Raw genomic sequence first — 20,806 nt, 5'->3', positions numbered from 1 at the left:
CTGCTGCAATGCAACCATTTCAAATTGGTTCTTTTGATAATATCAACTGAATAAATGAACATGTATTTGCCACTGTATACACATTCATTCTATGTATTATGTATTGCTCTATTATCCAGTATGGTTCCTTTAAGTGGATGGGAAAGCACAAGAGTCTGTGCAACTGCACATTACTGTAAATATGTGATGAACTGACACTGAGCCACCTCCTGGGATATGACTTAGCACAGAGGAAAGGAAAATGACAGAGAATGGTTGTATCTAAAGGACTCTGTGCCCTTAAAACAGCTTGCCTAACAATTCTCTCTCCTCCTCCTCTATGTCTATGTAGGTACAGAGAACATTCAAAACAGTACATTCATTCTCACTAGAACTTTTATGAGCTTGTTACAGCAGGGATCTTTCATATTCTCAGTGGGGGGGAGAGAATGTTCAATGGCTTGCCATGCAGTAACCTGACACCCCTGCAGGTCTTGCATAACGTGGAACAAGGCATTCTCCACCACTGCTTCTGGGGACTAGAATGCCCATGGTGCCTTGAGTGGGTGGCTTAGTGCTGTCATTTGTAGGATGGTGCAGTCAGGCACCGCTGGCACAGGCACCTCAGTTTGAAGCCTACTCTGAGAAGAGCAGCAGCAGATTCAGGAGGTATTTATTTATTTATTTATTTATTTGTATTGATTCGATTTCTACACAAAAACAACCACAAGCCTTTTTCCTTCAAACAAACTAACAGGAGGAGGGGAGAGTTTGAGTGGCTGGTTTCTCATTAAAGGGAGAAGTCCCAGTGAGTGAGTCTGTGTTTGTTTCTTGCCAGGGCTAGCACTGGGGACTCTGTGGCATTTAGTTGCTGTTTCTCCCTGCCTGGAGGGGGGCAAAGGGAGGAGTCAGCTAGGGCTGTAGTGAGTCGCACCTGGTGGGAGGGGCCACATTCCCGTGTCTCAGTTTGAAACATACTCTCTCTATAAGAGGTGAAGGCCCAAGAGCTTAGCCAACGGGGCTTTGGAGTTTTGTGTGGAGTTTAGCGGGTAAGTGTGTGGGAGAGCCTAAAACAAGTCCCCTCGATCACAAGGAGCCCAGTGGAAAGAGAAGGTAAGTACTACTCCCTCATCCATATTCTTGAAAAAGGAAGTTTGAACAGTTAAATAGCTGACTAGTACAGCTAAGACCCCTGCTAACTTGGCAAAGAGGTACCTTTTAACGTGGTGATTCTCTGTATTTAGCAGGGGGAGAGTAACTGGCCCTATCTAGCCCCAGCACAGTACCTCCAGTGACTATTTCTTTATAGATTGTGAGCCCTTTGGGGGCAGGGATCCATCTTATTTATTTATTATTTCTCTGTGAAAACTGCCCTGAGCCATTTTTGGAAGGGCAGTATAGAAATTGAATTAACAACAACAACAACATTCTAATAAACAATCTCTAAATACTGTAAACAGCCAACAAAACCAGTTATGAAGATAGAAAGCCAGCCGGGGGGGGGGGCACTTCCCAGTGTACTGCACAGAATGTTGCATGTATGACTATTTGCCCCATGGGCAGAAGTTATGGGTATGTGCTTAGTGCAAGGAGCTCCTGGCTCTCAGAGAACAAGTGCGGCCGTTCCCTCGAGACCAAGGTGGCAGATCTGGAGAAGCGCAGAGAGACAGAAAGGCATGCAGACAAGACACCTTCAGGGTCATGGTAGAGGCATCGCACTCCAAGGCTGATAGCTCCTCTGCTGTCAGGGAGAATGAAGGTCTCGGGGAAGGAGGACTTCAGTCTGAGGAAGAGGGGAATGCTCCCTTGGAAGGGACCCCTTCTGTGTATGATGAGCCCTTTATTTATTTATTTATTTGATTGATTGATTGATTGATTGATTTGCATTTTTTGTATCCCGCTCTTCCTTCAAGGAGCCCAGAGCAGTGTACTAGTGACTGACCCAGAGTCGCCCAACAAGTATCATGGCTGAATGGGGAATTGAACTCGGGTCTCCCTGGTCCTAGTCCAGCACTCTAACCACTACACCATGCTGGCTCTCGCACATCCTCTCACACAGGGGATACCCCTCCAGGAGGTGGGGCCTCCTTGTAGTGGGTGATTAATCATTAGGGGTATAGAGAGATTGGTCTGTGGCCCGAATGTTGATTGCACAGTGACTTGCCGGCCTGGGGCAAAGGTTGCGGACATTACATGGCATCTAGATAGGTTATTAGGCAGTGCTGGGGAGGAGTCAGCTGTTGAACGATGTGGCACCAATGATGTGGCACCAACAATGTGGGGGAAATGCAGTCGGGAGGTCCTGGAAGCCAAATTAGGCTGATAGGTAGCATATTGAAGTCTAGGACCCCCAAGGTAGCATTCTCTGAAATGCTATCTGTTCCACATGCAGGGTCAGCGAGACAGGCAGAGCTGAGGGGTCTTAATGCGTGGATGAGACATTGGTGCCACAAGGAGGGATTTAGATTTGTTAGGCACTGGGATAGCAAATCGCCAGAATCAGATGGCATCCATCCAAGAGTCCTCAAAGAACTCAATTGTGAAATTGCCAACCTCCTTGCTAAAATATATAACTTATCCCTGCAATCAGGCTCTGTACCAGAGGACTGGAAAGTAGCAAATGTAACACCGATTTCCAAAAAGGGATCCAGAGGTGATCCGGGAGAGTTTTCACAATGGAGGGAAGAAAGAATTGGGGTCCCCCAGGGATCTGTACTGGGACTGGTGCTTTTTTAATTTATTCATAAATGATCTAGAAGTAGGGGTAAGCAGAGAAGTGGCCAAATTTGCAGATGACACCAAACTATTTAGGGTAGTGAAATCCAAAACAGATTGTGAGGAGCTCCAAAAGGATCTCTCCAAACTGGGTGAGTGGGCGACAAAATGGCAAATGTGGTTCAATGTTGGAAAGTGTAAAGTGATATATATATTGGCAGGGAGGGAAGGCTACTTCACATATATGCTGAGGGGTTCTGAGCTATTGGTGACTGACCAGGAGAGGGATCTTGGGGTCATGGTGGACAGCTGGTTCAAAGAGTCGACTCAATATGCAGCAGCTGTTAAAAAGATCAATTCCATGCTAGAGATAATTAGGAAGGGGATTGAAAATAAAACTGCTAATATGATAATGCTCTCATACAAAACTATAGTGTGGCCACACTTGGAGTACTGAATACAATTTTGGTCACCAAATCTAAAGAAGGACATGGTAGAACTGGTAAAGGTGCAGAAGAGGGCAACCAAGATGATTAGGGGCCTAGAGCACCTTCCTTATGAGGCAAGGCTACAACACCTGGGGCTATTTAGTTTACAAAAAAGACTGCAGGGAGATATGATAGAGGTTTATAAAATCATGCATGGTGTGCAGAGGCGTAACTAGGGAAAATAGCGCCTAGGGCAAGCACTGAAATTGCGCCCCTGTCCAAACAGGAATGATGGGACTTGTAGTCAACGATATCTGGAAATCCTTGTTAAAAGGAACACTGTACCATCTAGACATGGTTGTTGATCAAAACCTGAAAACATGAGCCATCTCTGTAAAAGACTTAGAACAACAGTCAGGAGTTATGCGAGGATTCCAAGTGTCATTTTCTCTGTCTCATCTCATTCTTTTTAAAAAACATGACTTTGTCCTAGAGGATCACCTGCCCAAATAGCCACTAGCAAAATAGGGGAAGAAGAAGGTGGTGGTGGTGGTGGTCTATAAACCAGTGAATGATTCCTGCTAGCATTTGTCTTATGATGACTGTTGGCTCATGATGGGGTATATGTGCATTCACCACACCAGTGCTTACTTTGACACCAAGAGGGAGGAGGATACATTAGTTTGCCACACTAGACAGAGGCATTTGCAACAGGAGCAGACAGCCAAGTTCTGCCAGGGCCAAAACCAGCCCCTGCCAGACTAAGAAATCATTGTAATTTGCCCCTTCCTGTCACAAGCAGTGTTCTGTTCTTTTATTATTGACTCTAACTCTCAAATATCCCAGTGATGGATGGAAAATTCAGGGTCAATTTACAAGAGACACATTTTCTACATGGAAGTTTCTTCTGTGCAGGTGTTGTGCAGAAACCCATGTGTAGTGACCGCCAGGGGCATAGCAAGGTTGGAATGGGCCAAGATGAGATTTTAAAATGGGCCCCCAGCCCCTCAAAGTCCAGGGCCTCCACACATCCCAGGCCCCCAAGGATTTAAGTCCAAGGATTTAATTTCAAAATAACTATGCTGCCTGGAAATACATTTCACTGAATACACACATGCACACTTCACAGTATATAGTGATATACATTGAGTACTATATATTTGTGCTACTTTTAATGCCTAGAACACACTAGCAATGCTAATTATTAAAATGGCCCCCTCACTGCAGATTAGCAAAGGAGACTTTCAACCATGCAGGGTGAGCCTATGTTTGTTTTCTCAGAATTCTGAACAAATTCAGTCAAGTTTGATTCCAGGAGGTTTTTCACACGAGGCTTTTAAAGCCCTTTAAGACACATCTCCTCTGGAATGGAGGTGCTGCATTCAAATGTTGGCCAGATTTACCCTGAAGTCCCTGCAAGTTACTGGAGAGCAGTTCTCACTCAGACCTTCTGGGTTGCAAAACAACTTGAACATAAGTGCATTTATAAATGAATGAAAGAATGAATGAATAAATAAATATTTGTTCCAGAAGTTTTTGTAATTTTCTGACATGAAACAAGCCACTTATAAGCCTTAGATAGTTTTTGTTTTTAAAGCCAGCACATTTTCCAGTCTGTTTTAAATTAAATATTCAGAGACTTCTCAGTCTCGCCCCACCACCGATATCAAAGCCCTATGGCAAGCAGATCCCTATATACAGGGGTAACCACAAAAAGGAATTCACAGCCTACCTTGCAAAAGCTCTGCTGCAGGGAGGGTCTGCTGCAGGGAGCTCTGCCAGCCTCCTTCCTGGCTTGCTTGGGGCCTACTCGAGTTCAGGCTTCAGGGAGGCCTACTCGGAGGCCTCTCTGGAAGCCCCGCCCACCCGCCGATCAGCTGAGAGGCGGGGATTGAAGAGCTCTGCAGTTTGCAGGCTGCTCCGATCTAGGCCTCGCCGATCCTAGGCCGGAGCTGGAGGCAAGTGGCTGAGGGGCCCTGGGGCTGGGCACAGAGGCGTAACTATAGGGGGGGCAGGGGGGGCACGTGCCCCGGGCGCCATCTTTTCTGGTCACGTGGGGGGCGCCACCATGACCAATTTTTTAAAAAATTTTTTAATTTTTTGTTAATACAAATGTTTCCTGCTCAGTGCAGCAGCGCTGCAGCAGTCAAGGGAGCGCGTCGGTGCCCCCTTCCCCATGAGCGGTCCCTTCCACACCACCTGCGCCCCCCCCCATTGCTTTGCTGGCACCTGGCGGCCAGTCAGTGGCCTGGCTTGGCGGTGGCGGTGGGCGCTTGTGAGGAAAAACCTAAGTATAATGTAGTATGTTGGGGGGCGGGGGGGGCACGGTGGGGGGGCACCATTTCAGTGCTTGCCCCGGGCGCCGTTTTCCCTAGTTACGCCTCTGGCTGGGCAGGTGGGCAATGGGGTGGGGGTGGCAGGAACTGGCATGGCTCCCCCACCTCAGTGGTGCCTAAGGCACGTGCCCTGCCTGCCCCCCCCCCCAGTTCCACCTATGATGGTGTGTGGAAAGTGGATAGAGCGAAATTCTTTTCCCTCTCACATAACACTAGAACTAGGGGTCTTCCCATGAAATTGATTGCCAATAAATTTAGGACCAACAAATGGAAGTAGTTTTTCATACAATGCATAATCCACTTGTGGAATTCTCTGCCACAAGATGTAGTGACAGCCAACAACCTGGGTGGCTTTAAGAGGGGATTAGATAACTTCATGGAGAAGAGATCTCTCAACGGCTACTAGTCTGGGGGCTATAGGCCACCTCCAGCCTCAGAAGCAGGATGCCTCCGAATACCAGTTGCAGGGGAGTAACAGCAGGAGGGAGGACATGCCCTCAACTCCTGCCTGTAGGCTTCCAGTGGCATCTGGTGGGCCACTGTGTGAAACAAGATGTTGGATTAGATGGGCCTTAGGCCAGATCCAGCAGGGCCGTTCTTATAGCACAGAACCAAGAGGCTTTTGGTTTTAAAAAAACCAGGAATAACGATGTAGAGCCTACTGAAAACTTGCTGTATCAACGACAAGAAGACTGAACCTGAACCAAAACTGGAATTGTTTGAGAAATGGCAAGTGGTGGAGTGGAGCAAGAAAGTAACCCATGGAGTTATTCACATTTGGCTTCAGGGTAAATGTTGAGTGAAGCCACTTTGAATTATACTTGCGGCATTGAGAGAAGCAGCCCCTCCCCTCTACTCTTGGTTTTCTTTTGAAACAAGTCCACATGCAAGCGTCAGTGTTTTCCTTCTAGCCAATGGGGTGGGGGAGGGGGAGAGAGCTCCCTACAGAGAAAGATCTGCATTTATAAAGAGAGTATCCCTCTTATCATGCTAATGATTTTACGTCAGCGTCTCCCTGTTTGCTCCGGTGTTTTCAGAAAAAGTAGCATTTTGAAAATCTGGAAATACTTCGAGATAAGCTAGAATTTGAAAGACAAAGCCCAACGTGTGTGGAGTGGGTCCAAGAATCTCGATGGTACTTCGGGGTACGTTTGGCTGATGTGTGAACACACACACTCTCTCCCAAAGGAGATTCGGGGCAGAAGCCCTGTGTGCAAAGTCTCCATGAGAAGAATTCCCAAGCATAGTCCAAGGTACATTTATTTGTCAGTCACTACACTGGAGTTTTCCAGCACTGCCAGGTCTTGCAAATATCTCTAGGAGATATTTATCACCTTTGATGATGATGATGATGATGATAGCAATAGCGCTTACATTTATATACCGCTCTATAGCCAGAGCTCTCTAAGCGGTTTACAATGATTTAACATATTGCCCCCAACATTCTGGGTACTCATTTTACCGACCTCGGAAGGATGGAAGGCTGAGTCAACCTTGAGCCCCTGGTCAGGATCGAACTTGTAACCTTCTGGTTACAGGGCGGCAGTTTTACCACTGCACCACCAGGGGCTCATGATGATGATGATGATGATGGGGCTCATGATGATGATGGGGCTCATGATGATGATGATGATGATGATGATAATTCAATTTCTATACCACCCTTCCAAAAATGGCTCAGGGCGGTTTACATAGAGAAATTGATGCAGACAAGAAGCACTGTTGGGCATCTTGCAAGAGCTCAGCTTATACTCAGGCGCGCATCTCAGCCGGGACCGTTGCAAGAGCAGAGGAGGAGCCACCATCAGAGCTTGCCCTCCTTCCTGCTGGATGCGCTCTGCCCTCCCCAGCCATGCCTGATCACTCCTCCTGGGCTGGAGGAGAACTTTCAGAGGCAGACACAGTAAGGCAGGAGTGCGGGCTCGGTGCTGCCCTGGCTCTGGTTCCTGGCCAGAGGCTGTCGTGGCAGCCGTGTCAAGGGGAGGGGTCTGCGGCAGGCCTGCTCCAGCTGGCAACTGGTGCTGGAGGAGGCTGCTGTGGGGATGGTGCTGGCTGGTGGCAGCACAGCAGTGGCTGATGCAGACAGCCAGGAGGAGCTGCTGGAGCAGAAGGAGTCCCAGCGCTGCCACCATGCTAAGGCGCATGGCGGCCTGTGGAGGAGGTGGCGAGCTCGGTCTGGGTGCGGATGTCGAAGAGCAGTGGGCGGTTCCTTCCAGCTCGGCTCAGCCCTTCCTCCTCCAAGCGCCCGCTCTAGTTGCGTGGAGGGGGCATTGCAGCTGCAACGGTGCATCCAGGAGGCTCCTGGCGTGCATTTTGGATCCCCCCTCCAGTGCTGCACAGGAGAGAGATTGGGCTGGCAGTAGCCATGGCGGGGCACACTTGGCTGCTCGGCAGCAACACTGTGCAGGCCAGTGCTGGTGGTGCTGTCACAATGGTGCCACCTTAGGAGCCCCCCCCCGGGGGGGACATTTGGATGCCTCTCCGGAGGAGGGCCAGACCTCGGACTGGAGGTCCAGTCCAGAGAGCGCCACTGCATCAAGGTCGAAGCGTGTTTGCAAAAGGCACAAGATAAATTCAATATTCTACTTTTCAATTGAGAACTGAACTGGCAATTGTATGGTAACATTCATCCACTTTGCTCCCACACATGTAAATATGACACTTCAGAGAAGAATTATTAGAGACATTCTTGGACAACCTTTTCAACTAGTTACACAGTGGACATTTTAAATAAGATCTCATTATTACTTTTAATGGATTCAGTTTCATATGGATATATTGTTTGATTTGGAGGAACCATATTTAATTGAGTTAAGATACCTTTTTATTTTATGACATAGTTTTATTAAGCTGAACATTAGTATTATAGGATTGTAATTAATTAAATGATTTTAATTGTAAACCGCCCAGAAATGCAATCAATCAATCAATCAATATTATTGGGTTCTTTTTTGTATTTCATTAGTGAGGGTACATAAGCATTATGGGAATGGAGGGGACAAGTTACAGCAGGTCTACTCTTGGATGTATTTGAGATTAAACTGAATAAAAAGCAGTGCGGTTTTTAAAAAACGTTGCAGTTTTCTTTTCTTTAAAAAAACCCACCTCATTATAGCCTAGGTTTTCCTATGAACAAGAGGGGAAATGGCCTGACCAGGGCAGAACCTGCTTAGCAGATGCGACAATCCACAAGATCAGCTCTCATTCCTAAAGCCTTGGGGTGGGGGGAAATAAGGCATGGCAGTTATCACCTGACTTTGCGTCCTCTGTGTCCTTCCCCACCCCAGGGACCTATGGTCCACAAATCTCCCAGATCCAATGTGTGGAGATCAATTGATGCAGCTTTCCCTGGCATTGAGATATAGTGATGTACCCCTTGCATCTATCAAATCTGTTTTGGCAAGTCCGTCTGCTGCAAGTGGCACAGGGGGTCTGTCAGGAAGAAGGGTGACTGGCCACTGTAAGGTGGCATTTTAAACTCTTTCCCTCTTACCAGCTGTATTTCATGCCCTTATACCCTTTACTCTTGAGTTAAACTGTCAGAGCTTATACTAGAAGCATCTGGAGAAAGAAGAGAAAAATTTCTTTTCAATGAAGTAATCTTTTCTATTTAATATGGGGTGTTAAAGGCACAATGGTTAAGAAGCTTTTGCAGCTTCCCTTGGCAGTAATCCTCAGGATGGATTCTACTGCAAGAAAAAAAAATCCTTTTTTCTTAGGTTACTATTTCCCCAATGAAAGAGAATGAATAAAGTGATAACATTCAGATGCCATCTAAACACTTAGTGGGAGAAAAATGTTTATTTCACCTGTTTAGCATAATGCAAGATTTCTATTTGCTTCACCAAACAATTTCCCGTCACATAACAATACAACGTAATTGTTTTCTGTTGACACTTTTGCTCACACTCTTTTGTCAAACAGATCATAGGTTTAGGCCTATCTATGCTATTTCATATTCATTATTTATCCTTAAAAAGTATTTCTTCCATATGAAGAATATTGCTTGAAGCATCTATCCCTTGTTTTTTAAAAGGAAGCCAGGGAAACATTTAACACACATCCTCCCCCTTAACTCTATGATAAATATATGGCAATATATATGTGATAAAAATATGTGATAAATATATAACAACAAGTTGTTCTCGTAAGAACTAATCAGTCTACTTTCCTTTCACTGTCTCTACATCTGTACTGAATATGGTGCAAATCAAGTTCCACAAGTTAGATCTCTTGCATCTCAAATGTTCATGTGTCCACTATCTTGGATCGGGATGGATGTCATCATTACAAACTGCAGCACTGAGGTGTCCCTCTGTGTCACTCACTACAGCTGTTCCAAATTTGGTTCAAATTGGTTAGACAGTCCTCATGTTAGTGCACTTGTGCCTCAAATGTTTATGCATCTGCCATCTTGGATTGGGATGGGTGACATCATCACAAACTACACCATTGGGGTATCCCTATGTTTCCATTCAGCTGTAGCAAATTTGATTCAAATCGGTTAAATTAGTCCACTTAGCCTCAAAAGTTTACACGTCTACCATCTTCAATCGGTGTGGATGACATCATCACAAATTATGCCATTGAGGTGTCCCTGTGTGTCACTCACTGCAACTGTGAGAGCCAGCGTGGTATAGTGGTTAGAGTGCTGGACTAGGACTAGGGAGACCCGAGTTCAAATCCCCATTCAGCCATGAGACTAGCTGGGTGACTCTGGGCCAGTCACTTCTCTCTTAGCCTAACCTACTTCACAGGGTTGTTGTGAGGAGAAACTAAAGTATGTAGTAAACTGCTCTGGGCTCCTTGGAGGAAGAGCGGGATATAAATGTAAAATAAAATAATAATAATAACTGTACCTAATTTGGTTTAAATTAGTTAGACAGTCCGCAAATTAGCCCGCTTGCATCTCAGATCTTCAGGTGTCTGCCATCTTGAATTGGAGTGGATGACATCATCACACACCATGCCATTTGGACATCCCTATGTGTTCTTACAGCTGTAGCAAATTTGGTTCAAATCGGTTAGGCAGTTCACAAGTTAGCCCACTTGTGCCTCAAAAGTTCACACGTCTGCCATGGATGACATCATCACGAACTATGCCGTTGTGGTGTCCCTACAAGCATACCCGATTTGATTCATATTGGTCCAGGCATTGTGAAGTTGATAGTGAGGGTGGGGGAGATATACACACAGACAGACACACAGAATGCCACCGGTGGATCTCATAAGGCTAATGGAAAGTAGGCTATTAATTGCTATGCAGGCAGACCCTGAGGAAGCTCCTCAGGTGTCATCTATTTACCCCCATTTTCTTTTCTCTGATATTGCACTAGCTGTTCATAATGGCTAAGAGTGTGAATTGTTAGTCAGGAAGTCCCAGTTCAAACCTTACCTTAGCCACAAACTCACTGGGTGAACTTAAGGAAGCTATCACCTCTGAGCCTCCACCCTATTCTTCCATCTGCAGTATTCAGGTAATATTAAAGAACTACCTACCGGTAGCAGTTAAACAAGCGGGCTAGCAGGGTTGTTGTAAGGGTTATTGGGAATATGAAGTGCTTTTGAACTTCAAAGCACTAGAGAGACATTGAGGCGCTTCACACGACATGGGCGAAGTGCCTGATGAGGTCCTGAGGGGAGAGCGGGCTTAGCCCACTCTCCCCACAGACGAGCAGCCACTTGTAGCTGGGCAGCTGGATCAGCCACCCACACGACTGCCGGCACCGTCACAGAGAACATAAGAACATAAGAACAGCCCTGCTGGATCAGGCCCAAGGCCCATCTAGTCCAGCTTCCTGTTTCACACAGTGGCCCACCAGATGCTGCTGGAAGCCACAGACAGGAGTTGAGGGCGTGCCCTCTCTCCTGCCATTACTCCCCTGCAACTGGTACTCAGAGGCACCCCGCCCATGAGGCTGGAGGTGGCCCACAGCCCTCTGACTAGTAGCCATTGATAGACCTCTCCTCCATGAAGTCATCCAAACCCCTCTTAAAGCCATCCAGGTTGTTGGCTGTCACCACATCCTGTGGCAGAGAGTTCCACAAGTGGATCACGCGTTGTGTGAAAAAGTACTTCCGTATGTTGGTCCTAGACCTCCTGGCAATCAATTTCATGGAGTGACCCCTGGTTCTAGTGTTGTGTGAGAGGGAAAAGAATCTCTTTCTCTCCACTTTCTCCATGCCATGCCATGATAGACCTCTAGCATGTCTCCCCGCAGACGTCTTTTTTCTAAACTAAAAAGCCCCAGGTGTTGTAGTCTTGCCTCATAAGAAAGGTGCTCTAGGCCAATGGGGGCTGCGGGGGCCACGCGGCCCCAGGAAGTTCCAGGATGCCCCATGTGAGTGCGCTGGACATCCTGGAGAGACCCCTGAACCCTTCTCCCCACTAGGGGTCTACTTGTGTCACCACACGCTGCGGTGACACACGAGCAACGAAATGAGGTTAATGGAGCACTCACTCCATTAACCTCATTTAAGGGGAGGGTGTTTTAGGTGGGCTAGCCGCCTTGGGAGCACTGGGCTCGCCCGTGAGCCCAGTGGTTCCCATGCTCCACAGAAAGCGGGCTAAGCTCCCTTAGCCCCCTTTCTGTTGATCGTGGGAATAGCCTCATTAACTATTAATTATAATGACATTCAATAGACAAAAACTATATCTCAGTTTAACATGTTACATTAAGGGCATACCACATTCATTTGTAATCCAAAATGCCAATAAATAACATACATTAACACAATGGCTTTAAAAGACAATTTAGGCAATATACAGGTGAAACTCGGAAAATTAGAATATCGTGCAAAAGTCCATTAATTTCAGTAATGCAAATTAAAAGGTGAAACTGATATATGAGACAGACGCATTACATGCAAAGAGAGATAAGTCAAGCATTAATTTGTTATAATTGTGATGATCATGGCGTACAGCTCATGAAAACCCCAAATCCACAATCTCAGAAAATTAGAATATTACATGGAACCAAGAAGACAAGGATTGAAGAAAAGAACAATATCGGACCTCTGAAAAGTATACAGTATACTGTGCTTGATTGGCCAGCAAACTCGCCTGACCTGACCCCATAGAGAATCTATGGGGCATTGCCAAGAGAAGGATGAGAGACATGAGACCAAACAATGCAGAATTGCTGAAGGCCGCTAATGAAGCATCCTGGTCTTCCATAATACCTCATCAGTGCCACAGGCTGATAGCATCCATGCCACGCCGCATTGAGGCAGTAATTGCTGCAAAGGGGGGCCCAAACCAAGTACTGAGTATAAGTATATGCATGCTTATACTTTTCAGAGGTCTGATATTGTTCTATTCTTCAATCCTTGTCTTCTTGGTTCCATGTAATATTCTAATTTTCTGAGATTGTGGATTTGGGGTTTTCATGAGCTGTACGCCATGATCATCACAATTATAACAAATTAAGGCTTGACTTATCTCGCTTTGCATGTAATGCGTCTGTCTCATATATCAGTTTTACCTTTTAATTTGCATTACTGAAATTAATGGACTTTTGCACGATATTCTAATTTTCCGAGTTTCACCTGTAGACATGGCACAGTATCTTATACTATGGTTAGTTCCAGCTTCACCACTACCTGGAAATCGATAATGGGGCCTTCTTTAATGCACTCAAGATGCCAGAGATTCAGGGACTTCCTAACTAATATTTCCCACTTTTAGCCACTATGAGCAGCTAGTGCCATACTGGAGAAAGGCTTCAGCTCTTTGCAGATTCACAAATCAACTGCTAGCATTACCATTAGCCACTTTTAACCCAGCTGTGCAGTTCTTTGTCACCTATCCAGTTTCTCTTCAGCTTAGGCTCAACGCTAAGATAGTGGAAACTAAATTTGGCAACCAGAAACAGCCAGTGGGGGAAGAAAAGGCAACCTTAGTCCAAGTTTCTTTTAGACATTACAGAAATAGCCCATGTTACCAACTTTCTTAATTGTTAGCTACAAAAGCAGGGTTTTTATCAAGGGCAAGCACATGATGACAGGCCACAATACAGAGCTGGCACATGGCACATAGGGCTGGGAGTTTGGCAGGCAAGACGAATTAACTGAATTCCCCCTAAGAAACTGTTTCTTGGTCCTCTAGTATGAGTTCATCTCCAGCTCTTTTCAATGTATTATGTGTACTGTAGCCATTTGATGCCTCAGAGAAAGAGAAAAAGACTACCAATCCTTGAGTTGCCACATGCACACAGCACTAAGAGAGTTGTGCAACATCCCTCATGAGAAGCCATTCTTTCCTCCATAAAAACAATGTGGTTTCCTCCCTGTGACTTGAATTCTTGTCACATAGGTTTCTTTCCTGCTATACCCCATTTGAGCCTCTACAGCCTGCAAAAGAAGCATACTGCCGGATGTCACTAGATTGAAACCCAGAATTCTTCCAGTAGATTTCCATGCCAGGAAAAGCACACACAGAGCGATGTGATAGTATTGAGCCAAGTAAGTCCACCGATTTCTGGGCTATCTCAGAGATACTGCATAGCCCTGAAATTAGATGAAATACCAGCCTTACAGATAGTATCTGAGGCTCCCCTAGCTCTTTTAATTCCCCAGGGAGAACCCCATGACCTTCTCAAATCTCTCTCTGCTTATTGGCAGCAAGAGCAGCTACCAGAATCAGTGTCTTTGTGAGGTGAGTATTGGTTGCTAGGATACCTAGAGCTGCAGTTAAACAAAGGGCCCAGCACTGAGTTAGTGCAAGGGCCCATCTTGGGTCGAAGCAGCGTGAAGCCCCCGATAGAGCCTGGTGTGACTGTCCCAAAACAGCGGCTGGGTGATCTTCACTAAGAGGCTGAGTCCCCTCAGCCTCCGGTAATTGAGGGAGGGGGGAAACAAGGGGGAAAGTATTCTGAATCCATTTCACTTATCCCTGACAGCAAACAGAGGCTGTTGGATGCAAAGCCATTTTCAAGAAACTGGCGACAAATTGTCATTAGGGGAGAATAGTATGAGGCGACAACAGCTGTCCATTTGTAGAGGGAAATAACCACGAGAGAGTAATGGGGTTGGGTGGAGAAGTCATCAAAGTGGCTGCTCAAGAGAGTGGAGTCAATGACGCTTGCTGAGGTCATTCACACAGTCAAAAAAACTCTGTTCTACCCAGGTTTGGGAGCTGTATGTGCTCTCAATTTTCAGTTGTGTGGAAGCAAGGTAGGAGAAAAACCTGGGAGCTTTTCCTCCAACCATGCTTCCATACAACCGAAAACCCGGACTCCCAAATCCAGATACAACAGTTTTTGATAGTGTGAATGCAAAACTTTCTGTAAAAAACTCACCTTGTACAATTCTTATCTTACCAAGATCTTTTTACTTGCTGGCTTTTATTTTGGAGTGGCAATTGGATGATGGCTAAGCAGAACCTTCCATCTATGGAGGTGAGATGCTACTGAATACCAGCAATTACTGGTATCAGCTAGGGATGTGCAAGGAACCGGTTCGGAGGCCCTTTATGGGCCTCTGAACTGGTTTGAACGGTGGGCGATTCTGCCAGTTTGAAGGAGGGGGTATTGTTTTAAGGGAAGGGACTTACCCCCTTGCACTTACCTCCGCTTTCCCCCCATCAGCACTCAATTTTTCCAAAGTCCATCGGGGCAACAGTGTACCTCCCTGCCGCCCCATTACCGCCTTTACCGGAAGTATCCAACGCACCAGTGCACGCCAGGTGCACATTGCGCATGCTGTGTGCGCACATGCCCACGACGTGCGCAAGTGCCCGCCCAACATGAGCAGGCACATCAGACACTTCTGGTTACTTCCAGTAAAGGCAGCAATGGGGCGGCAGCGAGGTATGCTGTTGCCCCAATGGACTTTGGAAAAACGGAGTGCTGGCAGGGGGAAAGCAGAGGGAGGGGTAAACGCACCCTCCCTGCCCTTAAAACAGTACCTCCCCCTGCCTTTGAACCTCACCCACCCAGTTCCATGCACATCCCTAGTATCAGCAAGGGAGGGCTATTGTCTTCAGGCCCTGCTTGTGGACTTCCTAGTGGCATCTGGATGCCACATCTGCCTCTGGCCTGACCCAGCAGGGCTCTTCTTATATTCTTGTAATTACATGTATCTTTTAACTCAAGGCCCATCTTCCTATTTTTCTATCACCAGCAGACATGTGGCTAAAATTTAGACGACATGACTTATAAAAATCAAGGTGCTATTTACTTTTACATATTACACTTCAGCAGAAGGACATTTTTCTTTAAAGTGTCCTATAGATGCCCTTCCCCATTCCAAATTCTGAAGTCTAAGACAGATTTAACTTTTCCTTTAGCAGTTGGGGAGCCCTATACTCATTCAAGTCATGCTTAGTTTTGCATCCTAAAGTAAATTCTGGTTTACAGCTGAACTTGTTTAAGGTCACAAAATTTGAGGTGTTTTACATTTTAGCTAGTAATTACACCAGAAACAGAATGAGTTTGTTACTCTGAAGTTTTCATAACTCTGAAAGCATAAGGTTGCTATATTCTGGCTTTCCAAATCCGGGTGCCTAATTTGCATATTATGTAAATTGGGTCGCAAATAATTTTCCGTATGCAAATTAGCAGCTGCACTTTTCAGTTGATTTGTATTTGCTCTTCATATCTACCAACAATAGTTGGGGAAGGATATCTTCGCCTGACCATTTTCCTTGACATATTAACAGTGGCAACAGAAAAAAAAAAGCACAGCTTTTTAATTAAGGCTGCAATTCTGTACACACTTATTTGAGAGAAGATCTAATTGCAATCAACATTGCTTATTTCTAAGTAGGCATGCATTGAACATAAAGCCAGGAAAGTCCTTAAACTTTACAATACACAGCCTAGTAGGCAGGTAGTGATTCACATCAAAAGCAAGCTATCCTTTCAACTGCCTGAAAGAGATCCCCTGCTGATAACAAACAAGACAATATTCCTCAGGGAATTACTGTACTTGTAAAGGTAAAACCCTCCCAGCTAGCATCCTGTACTCTTCCTCTCTTAATCCAAGTCCAGCGATTGAGCAGAATAGTGTCTGCATGTTTTGCTCCCTAACTCCACTTCTACAAGGGCTAGAGCTTAGCTTAGTGTATTTTTGTTTTTGTTTTTTAATGCAAGCTGAAATCCGGGCAAATCCAGGTGGGTTAAGCAATCTGGGTGAAATGCTTGAAATCTGGGTGAAACCCAGAATTCCAGAGGTCATGGCAACTCTATGAAAGCACCCATTCATGTACTTTATGCAGACCCCCCCACACACACACACACTCCATACACCTGCCATCACCAAATCTCAAAGATCCTTTCTTCAACCTGTTTTCCTCTCATAGTTCTTTCATCCCAGAATCTTCCCTCACTTCTAATAATACCAATTGTCGGGATGAATACTACCCCCTCACAGCTTGTCTTTGACATTCTTGAGATCTAAGAAAAACGTAATGGCCCTTTACACACTATAATCTGCAGCCAATATAATTTAAGTGTTAAAGGAGTAGTAGAGCTTTTAAAGATTTAAAATGTGAAAGGTGATGCAGGGTTTCAAACCTGAATGGGTGACTTTGAAAGCATAGGTTAATGAATCTGAGATTAAACCCATCGATAAACTGATAACATATAAATATGTATTGCGAGAAATGAGATAATTGCCATTTTACTGTGTATTAGTAGTCACTTCAGCTGTTGAACAAAAGATGGCTAAACATTTTGGCTAATTGAGCTTAAGTAAGTGAGCATAAGAACATTCCCTAAAACGTAATGATTCAAGTGAACATCATGACTGTGCGTGCTAAGGGCCACATCTAACCCGAAAATCTATGTAACTATAGCCACCTGGAGGCTTTACAGACAGGGCTTCTACCCCAAATCTCCTTCTGGAGAGAGAGTGTGTGTTTGTTCACCCATCAGCCAAACTTACCCCAAAGTCCCTTCAAGATCCTTGGGCCCACTCCACACATAAGTCGAGTTTTGTCTTGAAAATTCTAGCTTATCTCGAGGTGTTTCCAAGTTTTTAAAATGCTGTTTTTAAGCTACTTTTTCTGAAAATACCAAAGCAAATAGGGAGAGGCACTGGCATAGAATCATTAGCATGATAAGAGAGATACTGTCTTTGAAATGCAGATGTAGCTCTTTAGTAATCTCTCTCTTCCCCCCGCCCCCCCATTGGCTTGAAGGAAAACATGGAAGCATATCATGTGAACTTGTAAAAACAAAAACCGAGAGCAGAAGGGAGGGGCTTCTTCCCTCAATGCCACGAGTGTGATTCGACATGGCTTTGCTCAAGATTTACCCCACAGCATGAAGCCATGTGCGAATAACTCCCTGTACTGTATTTTGAAAAGCCACATTAAGAAGGAGTTATTTAGAGCAGATAAATGGTGGGCTGAAAAGGACTTCGCTTTTCTCTCACTTTTACGCTATCACTTGCCCCCTCCCTAAAGAGGCTTTTCAAGATAATAAAAAGCAGTTAAATGCACAGTTTGACTTTGATCCAGAAGTAGAAGTTGATAAATTACATTAAACTAAAATAAGCATACAAATTTGCAGTCTGCTGTTATTCACTCAGAGGCTGCTTTGAGAGTAGCAACAATATTGTGTATGAAAACAATGAGTAAGCAAGCCCTGATTTTTTAAAAACTGTACCTCAAAAGTTCATATTTGAGGTTCTACTGTAGGATAGGCAGCTCACAGTTAAGCATTCAAAACCAAGCATTTGTCCAGAAGAAAAGCTCCCTCCACCTCTTGAATCAAGAATGGATATAGGCAGTTGTCAAAGCACATGAGCTGTTAACAAAAATCTTTTTCAAAATATTTTAAGCATGAAGTACCCTGTGCCATTTATTCAGGTTATTTCCAACACAGAGACAACTTAGATAACTGTAAAATCAAAAAAGCATAAATTCTAAGTCTGGAGTGGATGTCCACATACCTATAACTAAAAAACATTGGATACACCACTTATGGTATATGGGATCTCAAAACCTTTCCCCAGTGAGCTTTCCCAAACCAGCAACATGAAATTGAAAAGCAACCATATTCAAGTTTCCCTAACCATGTCACAGTGCTTCTTGACTATCTATGGCCTTAACTCATATAATTCTACCCAAAGGAAATAGTCTATGCAGCACATAGATACATGCCACAGTCTGTGGCCACCAAGGGGGAAGGGAACACATTTATACTTCCCCTAAGAACAAGCTCTCATAACAGAGGTCTTGGTTCCAACACTTACACTTGGAACCCACACTAACTATTGCTGTGCCTTCTTACTGTGGCTCAAAACCCAGCGCTTTCCCCACATACATTCCACCGCCCTCTCAGTGCCCCCAGTCCGGCCCTGTCTACAGCATTTATTGCCTGGAGTTTCTATGGTAAGGACTAGTGGTTTTCAAACTGAGTTTCTAAGAATCCTGTGGATCCTCAGTGACATAATCAAGTTTCTCAATAACCCTGTACAGATGCTCAGTGAACATGTATAAAGGGGAATCATGATTTTGCCTACTGTCCTTGCTCCCAACTGCTATTTGGTCTGAAGTGTCAGTCCAGATGATGGCAGACTCTGTATGTGTGACCAGAGACCCTGTATTTTTAAGCTTGTCAGTCTTCCCCTCCAATGTTGTATAGCTGCAAGGCATAGCTACTCTGGGGTACATTCTATGTGTGTAAGCCTGACAGCATCCTGCATGTACTGATGTAAATAATAATGATAGTAATGCATTCTGGAAATCTGTGCTCTGTGTACAGATTCCGTGGCAGGCATGTGGAAGTTCCTTCTAGCAGACAAATTGTTGCTGGAAGAATTTATTGATGGCACAACTTGAAAACCACTGATGCATACTATTATATAAGGTTACAAAATATAAAATGATTTGTAAAATCATTTTTTTAAAAAGATCTTAAGTGTAACAGGTTTGTCAGTACAAATCTGTGTACTTTTGTTGCACTGCACCACCTGTCTTTGTTTTTCAACATTTGTACAGCACCATCTTGGCAATTTTAAGTCATTACACAAGTTTATGGGATAAAATAGAATTTTCACAGAATAACTAATCAGTTTTCTTTGCTAGGTTATTGTGCTATCCCTTTCCAGACTTAACAGGCAAGGTTGCAAAAAATTTCATTTTTCTAACAGGCACAGTAATTATGCCACAAACAGATAAGCAAGTATGCATCCCTCCGGAGCTTCCAGATTTGCTGAAGCAGTTTACAAAAGCTGCTATTCGGACTCAGCCTCCAGATCTGATCCAATGGGCTTCCGAGTAAGTTTAACAGTTTTATCTAAAACACTTGTGCCTAAATCCAGTATTATACTTGCAGATGGTCAGATGTACGTTTGCTTGTGCAATTTTAAGCTTGCATATCCTCCAACATTTAATCAGTGAAAATGGGGACATACTTGTAAATGTGTAGAGGATGTGGCCAAGCAGCAACCTGGGAGGCATGGCATACAATAGGGATGCGCACAAACCTGTTTCGGGGGCCCTTTTACGAGCCTCCGAGCAGGTTCGAACACCAGGGGGTTCAGAGGCTCGAAGGCAAGGGTGGGACAACTTTAAGGGCAGGAGAGGATGCACTTACCCCTCCCTCCACTTCCCCCCACAGGCGCTGGGTTTGTAAAGATTCTGTTGGGGCGGCAGCATACCACCCTGCTGCCTCGTTCCCACCTTGGCTGGATGTGGCCACAAGTGCTGGGTGCATGTGCACATTGCGCTTGCTCGTGCGCATGTTGGATGTGCGAGCGAGTGTGATGTGTGCACACACATGCCCCCGACACTTCCGGGCACTTCTGGCCAAGGAGGGAACAGGGCGGCAAGGAGGTATGCTGCCACTCCGATGGCCTTTACAAACCCAGCGCCGGTGGGGGGGGGAGTGGAGGGAGGAGTAAGTGCACCCTCACCCACCCCCGCCTTTGAACCGGCCCCTGCCAGTTCTGTGCACAATACCCTAGCATACAATGCTGCCTACAATTATTTCTACAATATACCTACAATAATGGAAAGTAGGTAATACTGTTACAGTGCATGAAGGAACATATTTTTCCAGTTTACCAAAGCAGATAGCCAAGACCATATTTCCAGCATTTTGCATATTAAAACACGGATATATGTATAACAGCTATGGGGAAGAGCTTACCCAAACTACAAGGTAGAACTTCTTGATGCTGAACACCAAAAACCTTGTAAAATCTTTAACTAAGATAAAGTCATACTCCTCCCTGCCTGAAAAAAGCAGGTAAATTAAATTAGTTGATTCAGTAATAGTAACAGAGTGATCCCACCTCATGATTATTTAGCAATGAATGTGTATTTTTCTGCCTCTTAAAACCCAACTTTGAGGATCAATTGTAAAATAACCATCAATTGGGTCCCGGGGGATATAC

The 20,806-nt window shown here is 45.0% G+C and overlaps 1 protein-coding gene across 5 annotated transcripts in view; it reads left to right on the top strand.

Annotated features, from left to right (window-relative positions):
- Positions 1-965: 965 nt before the first annotated feature.
- The window catches only part of LOC128322856 (ropporin-1), a 30,815-nt gene continuing 10,974 nt past the window's right edge, over positions 966-20,806 (top strand). Inside the window, exons 1-2 of one of the 5 annotated variants that reach the window (XM_053244969.1) lie at positions 966-1,092; positions 19,559-19,685. In XM_053244969.1, the coding sequence (XP_053100944.1) occupies positions 19,570-19,685 (116 nt within the window). In that variant the 5' untranslated portion in view covers positions 966-1,092; positions 19,559-19,569. Of the gene's footprint in view, positions 1,093-13,773; positions 13,922-13,984; positions 14,115-14,137; positions 14,294-19,558; positions 19,686-20,806 lie in introns of those variants that run through there. The other 4 variants (XM_053244990.1, XM_053244951.1, XM_053244979.1 and 1 more) reach the window with 4 other exon arrangements.

Source organism: Hemicordylus capensis, chromosome 1 (assembly GCF_027244095.1).
Source record: "Hemicordylus capensis ecotype Gifberg chromosome 1, rHemCap1.1.pri, whole genome shotgun sequence".
Classification (NCBI taxonomy): Eukaryota; Metazoa; Chordata; class Lepidosauria; order Squamata; family Cordylidae; genus Hemicordylus; species Hemicordylus capensis.
The sequence above is the reverse complement of the archived record's forward strand: the minus strand, read 5'-3'. Positions and strand labels throughout refer to the sequence as shown.